The sequence below is a fragment of the Perna viridis genome, chromosome 2 (genome assembly GCF_037379345.1).
Source record: "Perna viridis isolate PV_CMFRI_1.1 ecotype Kerala chromosome 2, ASM3737934v1, whole genome shotgun sequence".
NCBI lineage: Eukaryota > Metazoa > Mollusca > Bivalvia > Mytilida > Mytilidae > Perna > Perna viridis.
In genome coordinates this window covers 18,839,283-18,854,921 of record NC_142446.1, presented here as the reverse complement: position 1 = coordinate 18,854,921, position 15,639 = coordinate 18,839,283, and the positions used below count along the sequence as shown (strand labels likewise).

General features: G+C 32.8%; 1 protein-coding gene across 1 annotated transcript; it reads right to left on the bottom strand.

The window, feature by feature from the left end:
• Nucleotides 1–3,058: 3,058 nt before the first annotated feature.
• Nucleotides 3,059–14,437, bottom strand: LOC148623928 (uncharacterized). Its single transcript, XM_088566239.1, has 11 exons — nt 14,337–14,437; nt 14,105–14,191; nt 13,146–13,325; nt 12,346–12,785; nt 11,899–12,076; nt 11,255–11,374; nt 10,379–10,513; nt 7,620–7,739; nt 6,936–7,094; nt 5,380–5,502; nt 3,059–4,701 (listed from the first exon to the last, which is right to left on the bottom strand). Exons 1-11 carry the CDS (start codon nt 14,398–14,400, stop codon nt 4,583–4,585), a joined length of 1,725 nt encoding a protein of 574 aa, XP_088422365.1. The 5' UTR covers nt 14,401–14,437; the 3' UTR covers nt 3,059–4,582.
• Between the last annotated feature and the right edge of the window lie 1,202 nt (nt 14,438–15,639).

Genomic DNA, 15,639 nt, shown 5'->3' with positions numbered 1-15,639 from the left:
TCTTTGATGTATTGCCTTCGCACAAATCGGTATATATATCAGATATTTAGATCCATTTGACTTTTGCATAAATACTTCAATTCTCCAAATCGTTAAATACGTACAATACGTGCTATACATAATGTACGTTTGTTTTACCATAAAATTAGCTGCTTAAGGCCTACATTGCTTATTATATTATAAAGAGACATCAAGAGACTATTGAATCAGTAAAAATGCCACATTTAGCATGAGAAGTGAACTTTTACTTACGAAAACCAAGAGGAACTTATTAATACTTTTAAATTACTAATTCTTTCCTCTTTCTTTCCTATTTCGTCTAACCCTGACTTGACTTTTTATGAGCAACTCGGCGGGTGTTTCTAGGAAAAGCAGAGGACGCTTACCCTACCGGTGCACCTGGTCCATGCTCCCAGTTTTAGTGGAGTCCGAGTTGCTCATTTGCTTTTGTTGCTTTGTGTGTATGATTTTAGTTACTTTGTGTTCTTTGTTGTGTATGTCTGTTTTCTAGTCTGGCTTTTGTCCCTGGATTCATTCTTTTAATTACCGCTATAACCTTGGTTGCCTTGATTACTTCTTCTTAATCACTAATGCTTTTAAAATCTTTAATTCAAAATATTAAATCCCAATTTTAAATATAATATTAGCGTTTAGGAATCACTTACTTTGTTTGAAAAACTTTCTTTGCTTTCAGCTACATCTACTGTGGGCAAATACATAATTATGTACATTTTAGAAATATTATTTAGAAATGGGAATTAAAGAGTAATAATTCCGAGGTCCCCTATGGCGCTTTTGTAGTAAACCCGTCATTTTTAGTTTAATCATATTTTATTCAGTAATAATACAATTGCAATAATTTTGCAATCAATACAATAATCATTTGGCAAAGATTCGGAAACAAGCAGAGCTTATACAAAGTCCGTCTCTATAAAAGTAGGACGTACTGAATTAACGTAATACTTTTTATAAGAGAAAAAATTAATCAATGCAACCTAGATTCGGATTCAAATTAAAACAATATATTTCAAGGATAAAGCTTAGACGGGAATATAGGCTCGTACAAGAGAGTGCATGGAATAACCAAGACAACAAAAACAAAGACACTTTTAAAAGTAAATGAGCAATCCATACTCCACTAAAAGCTGGGGGCATGAACAACATTCACTGTTAGGGTAAGCGTCCTCTGTTTTTTTTTCTAGAAATCCCCATTGACTTGGCTATGAAATGTCATGTCCAAGGTAGACTAAAGAGGAAAGGAAAACTATGACAAGTTGAACAAATCTGTTCTCGAGGTGCAGGTGGATACACTATAACGAACAATGAAGTTATGATGACGTGACCATGAAGCTTTTGTAATGCTTTTTATCATTCATCATGTTATTACCAAATCTTTTTGTCTGTAAATACTGTACTTATTTTATAAGCTCAATTTAGGAATAATTGACTAAGGATTAAGAATTTGTGATTCAGAATTAAGGATTAAGTATTAGTGATGAAGACTTAGGAATCAAGGATTAAGGATTAAAAAGTCTCCCCCATCTTGGCTTTCATATTTACTGCACAGAATTTTTATTTGATAGGATTATTTTGTCTTGTTGTATAAACTGCACATACCCAATTTTATCTTAATCTTTATGATATAGAGTTAAAATCTGAGTTTAAAACAATGGAAAATATTCGTACAATTTAAAAACCAATACCTTATAAAAATAACAGGGAGTCTATTCAGATGTGTCATTATGGTCATCTCAGCACTATAATTTATGATACAAGAGACGACTTTAATTTTAATGTCATAAATTTTCCTTACCTGTGCACCAATATGCCTCCATCTCCTGCATATGGTGTTTATATTTCACAACTGACTTGCTACACTGGAGCAAGTACTAACTACTCTCATTTCCTTGAACTGCATAACATGTTCCTGAATCAGAGGTATGAGAAAATGCATTTCAAAAGATCTCTTGCCAAATTCTATTTTAGATATCAGTTCTTGGTTGAAAAATATTCAGTTTCTTCTAAAACAAAAATTGTTCTTTGTGCTGATATGACCGCTGATTTACGGATTATCACAATAGCATGAAAATGCTTTTAATCACCACTGCTATAGTCACACCGCAATGGAAGATGGAGGTTTGGCGCGCTGTAAAACTTCGATTTAACCCACCATTACGTTTGAAGTGCCTGTGCCAAGTCAGGACAATTGCGGTACCAGCTGCTCCAGTGGTGTAATATCTTCTTTGCAAATTTATTTTGGACTTGACTTATGAATCGGATAAGTGTTGGGTAATTTTGTTGTTACCCTTATTTATAGTTTTCTCTAAAAGGAGTGACGATTCTATTCTATGCGAAGCAATAATGCATAAATTTGTTTAAGACGATTTCCTTATAACGGTTAATTGTCCGAATTTAAACTATAGAAACTAATATCGGCAAAAAACACAACGAAGCGTCAGCATTGAGAAGATTCAAACTCCAAAAACATGGTCTTAGCGTGAACACATGAAACAGAGACGATTAACGTATACAATGTAGCGAACCGAATAAAAATGATTATAGATAATAATAACTGAAGATAAGGAAAACAAGATGGCACGCAAAAAACTAAAACACTAGCAATAAGAACTCCCACCGGGGGTTACATAAACCTTTCTTCCTGGCGTTAAAGAGTAATAAAGGGAACCAAGGTTATAGTGGTAATCAAAAGAATGTAATCCAGGGACAAAGACCAGACATGGAAAACAGACATACACAACAAAGAACATAAAGTAACTAAAATCATACATTCAAAGTAACAAAGATAAATGAGCAACTTGGAGCTATTAAAAATAGCTCAAGTATAGTGACTCTGTAATCCATTGGTCTAATTTGCAGACGTAAACAGAAACATCACAACACCAACTGATTCAAAATAGAATATTCACACACCGGTAAGATTCAAAAAGGTATCGATGAGGTTTTGCAAGATAAAGAAAATTAACTTTACAGTTAAGTAAATGGCAATGTGGAAATTTTTTCAAATTTTAAAATTGGAAATGCAAATTAACAATAATAATAATAATAACAAGACTTTATTAGTAAACAGATACAGCTCATAGAATGCAGTTAACACAAATATATAAACCATAAGTGAAATGATCAAACACATGTATACTACCAATTTTGTAAATATACTAAATGCAGGATACACGGCAGAGAATAGGTAGAGTTCATTGATAACAATTATACATTAATTCTAAGTTTTTCAGCAAGACACAAATATTTACGAAGATTCTTCAATTCTCTTATATTATGAACAGACAACAATTTTACAAGTTTAAGAGTAGAAGGTCTTCTCCAATAATTTGCTTTTAAAGAGTAACCATGGGAACCAAGGCCACAGCGGTAACCAAAAGAACGCAGGGACCAGACACGGAAAACAGACACACACAACAAAGAACACAAAGTAACTAAAATCATACATACAAAGTAACAAAACTAAATGAATATTTCTTTCTGATATTGTTATATTTTTCAATACATGACACTTATTCCCTTAAAAGAAAATCATCTTCGGAACGGTTAAGGACGACTTCTTAGTACAAGATAGGTGTACTAACCATTCATGTTATTGACAAAATACGAAAAAAGGCTACAAGCGCAGACTTAAATTCAAATTGCTCGCCTTAGACATTTACTAAATTGACTCTATCATCTAAAGCACAAGTCACAAGTCTGTTACATAAAATCCGAAATAAATGTTTCCAAAACGGAAAAGTGATAGCAAAGTAAGTAACTATAATAATCCTTCGTTTTAGGAGGGGGACAATAAAATTGAAAATGTACGAGTTCAATGGCAAATTACTCAATCTAGGACAAAATATTAAACTTAGTTTGAGAACAGAAGAATCGCTCATAAAAAAAAATAGATATATACAACTGTGAAAGTGTGAAACTGGATTTACAAAATGCTCATGTTTGTTTAAAGTCCTGTATCTAAGCCAATTATACAAACTGTATTGTGGTAAAAGATGATGTTTTATATTTTAAGTAACTTGTATAGTAAGCGTAGTAAAATGCAGTATATGAAAAAATCGTGCAGAGCTTATAAACACAAGTCATGTTCAAAGAGCGTCTTTAAAAAATTGCTTTTTGATTTGTTTACTCTTCATTATGAATGAGAGGACCTCTTTAACTTATAAATTTTGGCTTTGGTTTTTATCCGAGTAATAATAAATTGTCCAGCAAATACTTTATTATCACACTAATAATGAACAGCAATGTAATTTGTAACAGGAACAACAACATATAGTGGGCGACAAAGCAAAACAATTAAACTGCTAAATTTTATTATTTACTATGATGTAGTGGTATATAGTATCAACAAATAAAACACTGATTCATCATCATTTCAATGTCAATTGCTTTGTGGAAAACTTTTTTTAAAACTATTACATTTACTAATAATTTCTCCACTTCTTGCGACTGGTACAACATAATAATAATACAACATATCGGAATAAAACTGACTGATTTTTTATCAGCGATATGAAGTAAGAAAACATTTTAAAATTTAAAAAAAAATATTTTAAAAACTTTTTTAACAGATCTTACAACTTCGTTGACAATATTTAAGCATATACCCCGGGTTCTTTCTGCATTCTCCGATAATGGACCAAAATCTGCAACTCTTGTTGTTGTCCCGGCATTCCGTGTTTTCTAAAAATAAAGAAGGTAATATGTAAAATGCTGATCATTGCTTTTGAAAGTTTCGGGTAGTTTTGCTTTACATTTTCGTTAGGCACATTTTTCATTAATACAGACAACATTTAAGTAACAGTCTTTGTAAGAGTCATGCATATTCTGTTTTATGTGATCAACTTTAAAAGGGGCTGCACATTTTTATTTTTGTTATTCAGTTGTTTTTGTGGGTCTATATGATGAAATGTACTAACATTCATGCCAATCTGTCTGCTCTTAGGAGATAATTCACATTGAAAATCCAATAGTTTCTATTTTGGTTAGTGTCATATACAAAGTTATCTCCCATAATTTTAATTCCAATGTGCATTCTTTTTACTTAATATCTCCTATGAACAGGGGTTATATGAAAAGTCTCATCTTAATTTCTGTTTACTATAACATTTAAAACAAAATATCAAAAATGAAAATATGTAGGCTTTCCAACCATGAATCACATTTAGCACGATCCTCCGATGGAGTACTGCTTACTTGGACGACTGTTCCATTGTTTGTTTTCATAACATATACTCAATGTGAGTTTATAAGTAGCCGACATAAAATAAAAATAGAAATACTAATTACATGTGAAAGGCTGTCAACTGAAATGTCTGAATGGATAGAATTCTAAATATGCATGGCTACCATTTAACATACCGGCAGTATTGATTTCACATGCATCACAACTTAATTTACAGTCTTTCAACATGAACCCTGGATTCTTTTCACATTCCCCACCTGATGCCCAAATATTACAGCCTGCATTCAAATCTGTACAACCTGGATATTATAAATATTCATAAGATTGTAAATCAAACAACTTTCCTAGGAAACTAAATTATAAACTATGCATGTTTAAACTTATGTTGAAATATAATAATTGATAACTACTAGTATGTCGAGATACGTTGGATTTATAATGCTGATATATACTAACCTATTATACCCTTATGAAATTGACGCCTTGATGATGCGGATATAAACTCAATAATTGGTATAATACACTCCGATCTCTTGGGACGTAAAAAGGATTTTTCCAAAAAAAACTTCTTCAATGGATCTAAAAAATATTCTAACCCAGGGGGTAATTTGTGGTTCACTTTTTACACAAACAAGTATCAATAAAGACATATTTCTTTTTGTTTTTGTTTGTTTGTTTGTTTGTTTTTTGCTTTTTTTGTTTGGGTTTTGCTTTGTTTATTTTGAGTTTTGTTTTTGTATTCCGTTTTTTTCTGTATTGAAAAAAGATTTGATAACTATATGATCAGATAAACAAATAACAAAAAAAGGAATTAATCAAAATATAACTAATTAATTTTGAATTTCTAAACTGTGAATTGTTACTTTTTTGCAAAATATTTGCATAAGCTATACACCATTTAAACATTATAAAGGCAATGGTGTGGCCTTAATATTATTTCGCGGTTCTTCCGTAGACGTACTTCCAAGACAGTGGGAAAACCGTTTGAAATACAAAAAGTAAAGATAAAGTGGGGAAATCCCAGATCCACGTGAGGTCATCGGAAGGGGTAAAATATCCCGTGCTTGATAAAAAATTTGCTTTATTCCATGCAATAGAATTAATTAACTACAAAATCTTTCAAAATATGACACTTATCCAAAGCTTTGAAGTTTAAATAAATTGCGTATATGAAAAGCACACAAGCCTATATGAATTCGAATGGCATTCAGGTTGATAAATGACTAATTCCAGACTGTAACTAAATATCTGTGACTTAAAATATGCATTTTGCATTTAATTTCGCAGTGGCTCCGAAAGGAGTCCGGGGTTTGGAAACCCTTTATTATTGGAAAAGTTTGCTAACTTGATGCATAATTAGGACAAAACAAGCTATTTACAGCCTTGTGTCCCGCTTTTTCTTCCGTCCACCATCTCTATTTTTAATTACTGGAACCGCCCCTGCTGTCGCATTTATCTGCTTATCGGAAGAACTGCACAAAATATGACATTTAATATTGTTGATCTCTTAAAAGCTATGAACTGTGAAATAGATATGAATGGTTCCACGATTTTCATCTGCACTAATTATAAATAATTTCCCCCGTCCTTCACGGTCTGTCGCATAAGGTTCTGTTAAGGCCACTTTCGTTGAGTTACGTTCGTTTACGGCGAGTTCCGTCAAATCTTTAATGAGCGGTTAAATTTTGACTTTGCATGGTTATTACAATCATTATTTTTACAGTGAACGAACCTGTATTTAAGTTAGAAGTTTCTGTTGTTGGCAGTGGCGTTGTTTCGGTTTTAACTTTTAATTTATTGTTGTCGGTCCAGTTTTCAATATCATCGTGTCGCTCTTCCGAAACAGCCGTTTCTGTACTGTTTATGTAGTTTTCTGCTGTTTTGTTTTCCTCTGAAACAAGTTTTGCATTATACAGTCAATCCTTAAACACGACAAAAATTATTAGATTTTTCTTGCAAAGTTATATTGAATTACAAATGGTAGATAATATTGAATCAAAATTGCACCATTCATATCAATCCTATAAATGTTGACCTTGGAAAATCAACAAGGTGTTATGTTGTGTTTTATGATATCACTTTAATAAGTAGTGCATAGTATGACAGTGGCTGGCACATTTTTTATTATGTTCGAATTTGTTGGAATGGGAAACGTAAATAGTACATGTTAGTATTATTTAGTTTGGTTCAATTATATTAAAAATTAAGTCAAATTAGGAATTATTCTGTGTACACTTTTTTAGTAATCTCTAGTATTGTATAAATCATAATATGTTTAAAAATTGAAGTATGAAAAGGACTTATTGCTCGAAATATGTTTATAAGAAAAGGTTTATCAGAAAAGTAATGCATTATAATAAATCTGTGGAAGACCAATTCATTAAAATGGTCCCTATATTTGAAGAAATCAACAAACCTTGAATTGTACGACATGTATCACAACTGATTGGACAATTTAACAACATATAGTCTGGATTATGTTGGCATTCTCCATCATCTGCCCAGTTTTTACATTGTTCGTCTAAATCCTTACATTCTACAATGTACTAAAATATTTTATACTTTGTATCTTATTCATTTCTTGTGTGTTGGTTTGTTTATTTAAGTGTTTAAATTATGGTCTTGCTTTTTATTATCATTATCTAGCTAGCCCAAAACGTAATTTTAGTTCAAACAAGTCTTACTTTGTTTCCTCTGTCTCTTGAAAATCATAACTTACTTTAACTTTGTCCATGGTCTAGTGTTCATTATATTGATGGCCGTAGTTGATGTTCTCTAATTTTCACAGGTATTTTAAACGACGGTTAAAAGAACTTTATCCAATGTAGAAGGATAAATATAATGGAACAAAGGTAAAGGAAAACCAAAAGTTCAGACTTCTGAGAATATATGCAACTAAAACGGAAGTAAAGACATAACAAACATGCAAAAATTAAATACTTATGAGAAAATAAGTAACTTTGACCTCACTAAAAACTGGTTGCATGGTCAAAGTGGATTAAGTTAATCCTATGCTTTTCTCTGAACACCAGTTTATATCATATAACATATAATATATAAAACAATTAGTACCAACTAGAATAAAACCTCTCTAGAAACATGGAACATTACAAAGAATAATCAATGGAACCACAAGGTTATAGCGGTAATCAAAAGAATGTTATCAAGGGACAAAGACCAGACATGGAAAACAGATATAAACAACAAAGAACATAAAGTAATTAAAATCACACATACAAAGTAACAAAAGCAAATGAGCAACTCGGACTTCACTAGAAACTGGGAGCATGGACCAGGTGCACCGGTAGCGTAAGCGTCCTCTGCTTTTCTAGAAACAACCGCCGAGTTGCTCATAAAAAGTCAAGTCCGAGGTAGACGATAGAAGAAAGAAAAAATATGATACGTTGAATAAATCAGTTTTCACGGTGCAGATGGATACACCATAACGATCCACGAGTTCATGATGACGACCATAAAACTTCTGTAGTGATGACTTCAATCTTGTAGCAACATAACCCTGTTCCAGAATCCTATTTGTTAGAATTCTAGCGCGATACAAAAAGTCTGTGTAGAGACAAGCTCTGGCATAACGTATGAGTTGTGATATGAACATTCCATACGCAGGTGCTGAAGAGATGACAGGAAAGTTGACAATTCTGAATGAACAGTTTGGTCAATAGTTTTCCTTTACCATCGATTTCTAAGTGTAGGTCAAAATATGAGACTGACTTCACAGTGTCTGTAGTATCCTTTATCTCAAGTTCTTTGGTGCAGATGCGATGTATCAAATTCCCGAAATTAGGATAGTTTAAAGATAATAGAGTTGCCATCACTCCCAACCTCCATTCGATTCTGTCGGGATTCGCTATCATAGAACAGTTCTTAACTGTCAGAAACTGTTCTGATCCGCGACACACACCCTGTCAGGGTCTACCAGGGTTTTAGACAAGCTCTGTAATAATCTGCCATGGGTCCTGACACTCTCCTGTCAAGAACTGTTCTAGGTAGAAGAGTTCCTGACAGATTCTGACAGTCACTAGGTCGAGAATACTTCTCTGACTGAATTACATACGGTACATCAAGGAGTTAAATATAGATATATAAATCCTTGCATACATGTACTCAAGGATTTATATATATATAATTCCATGTACTCAAGGATTTATATTTATCTAAATTTAACTCCATGATGTACGTGATTCCGAAAAAAAGGCGTAGCACCCAAATCCCGTTCGTACGACGGGAAGGAAGCCTTTTTATGTTTGAACTTGATTTTTTTTATATTTTTTACCTGACTTTTATGTATGGCATGTACATGTAGTACCAACAAAAAATATTGCCTGCCGTACCTGCTACGCCCCTGATTTCAAAGAATTTGGACTGATTTTTTTTGTTCCAGACACCGGTATTAAACAGAGTACCTATATTGATAATTTTAAATATTTCATGCAGAAATTGTAGAACTTTATGAAACTTAAAATTGTTCACACTAATACATTTTGAAAGAAAATGATATTTTTAAAGAATTTTGACCGAAATATATGTGTCGCAGTCACCCACATGATAATTATATTGAAAAAATTATCATTTCAGTCATTAATTTTATATCCTTTTGGGAATCAAAAGTGTGCACAGTCATTCATTTTGCAAGAATATGACATTTTTAAAGAATTTTGACTGAAATATATGTGTTGCAGGCAACACATAATAGTTATATTGAAAAATTTTGCATTTTAGTCATTAATTTTAGACCCTCATGGAAATTAAAATTGCTCCCACTCATACACTCTGCTGGAATATGAGTTTGAATAATTCTGAAATATATGTGTAACAGCCATCCACGTGATAGTTATATTGAAAAATTTTGAATTTTAGTCATTAATTGTACACCCTCATGGAAAATTTGACATCAAGGAGTATCTGTCAGGATTTCTGTTCTAACTACTGTCGTAGAACAGTTTTCCTGACAGATTCTGACAGGATTTAAGAGAGGTTAGAAGTGATCGCAACTGTACGTCATCTATATAGCGGAAACTGAGATCAAAGGATCTACCTAAACGATATTCTTTCTTTCGGATCAGATCAGCCTCACAAGAGTGCAGGAAGAGACTTTTATAACTTTGTAACCAGGCAGATGTTTATATATATATATATATATATATATTCTATGGGTACCTGTATTTTCAGCAGCATCTCCACGTTTACAAACACGACAACTTTGTTGGCATTGATACAGCATGTAATTAGGATTTGCCGCACATTCCCCACGAAACGCCCATAATACACACTTTCTATGCTTGTCGTAACAAACTAAAAATAAGTGTATTAGAATTACCAAATATATCGTCCGTTATAATTACTTCAAGTCTAAACATACTTTTATGTTGAAGAAACATCTTCTAATGAATCTTAAATAAAACATAAACCACATTAGCTATTCTGTGAAGATTACCAAATATTGCCTTAGCCTAGGCCTGTCAAGAAAAGTTTTAAACAGACCTGCCTTGTTTTAAAATTGAATTGTCTAGAGCTGATCTAAGAGAATACTTCCACTGGTGTACCAACGACGACAGAACTGTACAGCGCTGTTCATTGGTAGGCATATGTCCTGCGCTGTTCATGGGTAGGCATATGTCCTGCGCTGTTCAAAGAATTCTTTCAGCGCTGATCTAATATATAACTTTTTTCTAGCGCTTACCTCAAAACGAAATTATTCTAGCGCTGATGTATTATAGTAGTGATCCCTATGAAAACTGTATGGAATGGCTCTAAGATGGAACTGTTAGTGTTCAAAGACTGAACTATCAATTATATTTGTTATTACAGATATGACCTGTGTTGTTTATAGACATTAATGTTTAGTCTTGTTCCATGATTGAAATGTCAAGTAGATACTTCCACTACAAGCCGGGAACTATCATAACGTGTTGTGTCCTCAATATTGTTAAAAGTGAAGAGTTTGATTTCTTCTAAGATTGTTTGCTTACATATTGATACTGAAATTGTGCAAAGAAGTGTAATAAAGAAAAATAATTAAAAAAAAACACTTACCGCCAGAGCATTGCATGTTCTTACGGCTGATTCTTTCTTCAGTTCCAGTGGAATCGGTGTCTTTGAATATTCGCTCATGACTTACACAATCCATTTTCAGATGTTCGTCCATTTCTTGGCCTGTTTTAACACCGATAGTGAGATAGGTATAACATAAATATATATATACTAGCCCAGGATCAGAATGTTTAATTATGTTTTGTCTTGAGAGGAGATCCTCATTAACATTTGCATGTCCGTTTAACACAACATGTAATTTCTACCATGTTGCCTACGCATTTGGCTATATAAATAGATAGTACTTACGATTACACTAAAGATCGAATTTGTAAATAGTCGGACCTTACAGAATTAATCACTTACAGAAAAAAAATTTCTGAATGAAGTGACGTAATCTGTCGACGTGGATGTAGACAATTGCGCAATTGCAGAGGCGCTGTTGTGTCTTTTAATACGACATTTATCTTCGTCCATCTTAAGTATAGTCTAAACTCATATTGATATATTTTCTTTGTCAGTACAGAAGATCAGAAACCTCCGAACAGATCACATTATTTTTTCATTTTGAGAATACGTCTATTTTCCTCCGCGCTATGTTATAAGAAAAGTGATTAATACTATTTCATTGTATCAATGTATCTTACCTCTGCTAGATTCACATCTTCGAAGATACGAATTTCCACATGGGAATACTTCTTGTATTAGCTCAAACAGAACTTGATCGTAAGATTTAAGTGCTTCTCTAGTACTTATCGGACCATGGATGCCATTAGTCTTTTTAATATGAATATTTACTCCGAAATAACTTTGAACCCCTTCTGCCTGAGGAAAAATACACATGAAGACTTAATATTTTATTTTTAGCATACATATAAAATTTGTTTAGGTTATTTTTCTTCTAATGATATTTGAGTGTTATAATTTACCAGTTAGTTAGCAATCATTTCCATTAGAAGTCTTTAAATAAATTAGAAAAATGAAAGATGATTCCGCGTAAATGGGTCGAACATCAAACTTTATTGATTTTGTCATGAAACGTTTAATGACGACTCTAAAATAGAGCAATATTCATTAAATTTTTTTTCACTCACAAAATATTCCTCGGCTGATGTCATAGCATATGTATCTTTCCACAACCTAGTTTTGTTAGCTAGCTTAAACTGTTGCTGTAATCTGCTTTCCCAACTTGGTATTGCATACTTAGCGCCGAGAAGATGTATCCCATGAGCAATTTCATGGACAAAAATATCTTCTAAAAGGTAAGGGTCATCACAAAAGCACGCTGCATTCTCCTCACCACCTGTACAAACTGGTGCGTAATTCGTCGCCCCAAGACCTCGTATTTCCTCATTGAGAGTTTCGGAGAGCCAACTATGTTCTGGAATGTCTGTCGTTCTTTCTGATTTTCCAATTACAGCCACTCTACCAAAACGTTTATAGTACGAAAAACGAATATCCTTGTTGTCGGCGAACATAAATCTTGCTACGTAACAAGCTCGTTGAAGTGCAGTGTCTGAGACATTCTCCGATGCTGAAAGATTTACAGCAATTCCCCCGTGTTGCAGTTCTTTTGAAATATATTGACATATATATGTACATTTATTTCAGCCTTTACTTTGATGTTAACTTTGGAAAGAAAATCTTAAGTTTTTTAATTTTTGGTATGTATAACAAAATCAAACCTAACTGGTATAGACATTTTATGTACATAATTATGAAAGTCTTTCTTGGTATAAATATATTAATTTTGTTAGATCATTAGATCATTCTTATTCTCTGTTTTGTTTGCGTATTAGGTAATTCTTACGTTGTTTGAGCATTAGTAATTTTTAATCTGTTTTGCTTGTGTGTTATTTTTATTGTCATGTATGTTTTGACAATAATGCTTTACATATAATTGGTATTCCATATGCTTCAGTATATCTTTGATAGAAGTCATTCAGTCCGCTTCGCGTAATTGCGCCTGGCTTTCTCAATTGTGCTGGAATATCCCTGACGTAACAGCAGCTGTGCGTCTTTGTTGGTTCCCCTGAGCGAATCGATCCGATGGACCTGACTTTTCGGGAGAGTTCTAGATGAGAGAAAACAAGAATATTTGTATTCTCCAACCTATTCATTATGTGGTCAAATGATTGGTTTCGCATGTATTTCAAAATCAGTTGGATAGTGAGATGTTTTGAAAACAGTAAGTAAAATGTGATTTATAAATATGTCGGTAGAATTGAAAGCAATTTTACAATAATTATTGCATCTTTTTATTTTTACTGTCGTTAAAATTACATGTGTTTCATAGAAAAAAGAATAGCACGTTTGTAATATGTCTACGAGAGTGGCACAAACAATAGGATTAAGACAATAAAATCCAATGAAGATCCCCAATATTCTGCAATTAATATATAGTTTTATGGAAAAATACTAAAGACAAATTATTTTAATCAAATTTACATGCAAATATTCACATACTTGTACGTAATTCGATTCATATGACGAGATTAAACTGTTATATCACGACGATTACAAGATGATATAGCAAATTATATGGTATGTTGTATCTTGAATTTCATTGTCTCAACCAGTCACGTGAATATCAAAACACTTTATGTCTTTGCTTATAGAGAAAAACTGGTTGTTCTGTTTCTTTTTTTTTTACTTTATTCCAGCTTATTTCTTTTTTACGTATATTCAAGTCATGTTACTACAATACTTTTATTACATTATACATATGTAGTGTAGTGTATAGCAATTCATGGCTTCTCACTCTATCAGTATGTTAAATGTGGACGTCGTAAATAGTCGATAATTTAATAACTATATCTTACCATTATATTATTTAAGCATTAAAAGACATACCCGTATTTATTTCTGAAAGTGAGTATTTGTAATAATCAGCCTCAGTCTTCAATTCCTCCAACCTGTATGTCTCCTTGTTTTTGGTTCCTACAAAAATACAAATGTAATTTTAGCGCTCGTAGACTAAATATACTAGATAAATCATCGAAATAAAGATCTTAATATGTATAAGACAAAGCATTTATAGCAAGTAGACATGTGATCATATGGATTATATTTTTCTTCAACTTACTTTGACTTGTACTAACTACAACACACAGAGCTGAAACAGCACACAACATAATTCTAGAGCACATCCTGACAGTAACCAAAAAATCACCAGGTTGTCCTACACTTAATACATCGGAAGTAAGCTATTATACATGGCCTATTATTCTGTATAATCACTTCACGGAGTACTTCAAATTAGTTATTATTACCATTGATAGCTATTATATTCGGCTTCTTGTCATCGGGAAAATGAAAGTTATACTTTACGTGTTCTTGCGTTGTTGAAAAGTAACAAAACAACGAATAATGATAAATCAGTTATACTTTCAATAAATACAAATATGTACACGGAGTTTTACGCCGTTTATATATTGTGATATTGACATTTGAGACTATTTGACTTGAGCAACGAACTCCATACGAAATAACCGGTGAAATTTGTCTTACTACAGACAAAGCCCTAAATGACATCGTTTATGTCTGTAACAAGCATTACATTCAAGTTTTATTATCGGATGTAAATGAAGAGTATACAGATAGTAAAACACTGTAAGCTTATTGTTGTAAATAGTTAAATGTTGAACTCTTTGGTCTATTTTTAAATTGACAATTCTGATTATATTACAAAAACACACACACACACACCAATTTCATAATGCATCGTAGCAGTGCGCCAGTTTGTGTAATATTCAGATTCGGTGCCGGTTTACATGCAACACCTAGATGAATGAACAAAAAATCTCCGTCATGCACGTTTAAGGCCCTGGAGCACCCGGAGCAGCTGCAGCTCAATTATCTTTACACATGGCTGAAAAAGCCCAACAATAGAATGATTATTACAAAAAGCAATATCACCAGACCACAGATTAACACCATTCCCGTGAATTGCATTATCGAAATTCCTATGCCATCGTCTAAGCAAAATGTTATTTTATTTATCATCTTCGGGCTTCGGATGTCTAGAGGCGGTAACTTTAATAAAATACACGATACAGTGGGTGATACATCGGGATGGTTTCGGGTGTTATGCTACCCTTCTGTAAAACATTTAGCAAAAAAACAAGAGTGGCAAATGAAAGCACGGAACCCCTTAATTTCTTCATATAAGTTTCTTGATTGGATCTACTGCAACCTTTTTGTAAATATTTGAATCCGCTAGGGCCTGCATGAAAAATCAGAGTCGGCATTCAGACTATTTATAGCCTTGCAGGGTTTTCATTTCTATCTATACTATGCGTCTAAAATAAATAGACATCTTGAATATATCACAGTGCACGAATGATCGCATAAAACTAAACATGTACGAATAAGAAATTAGAGGTCAA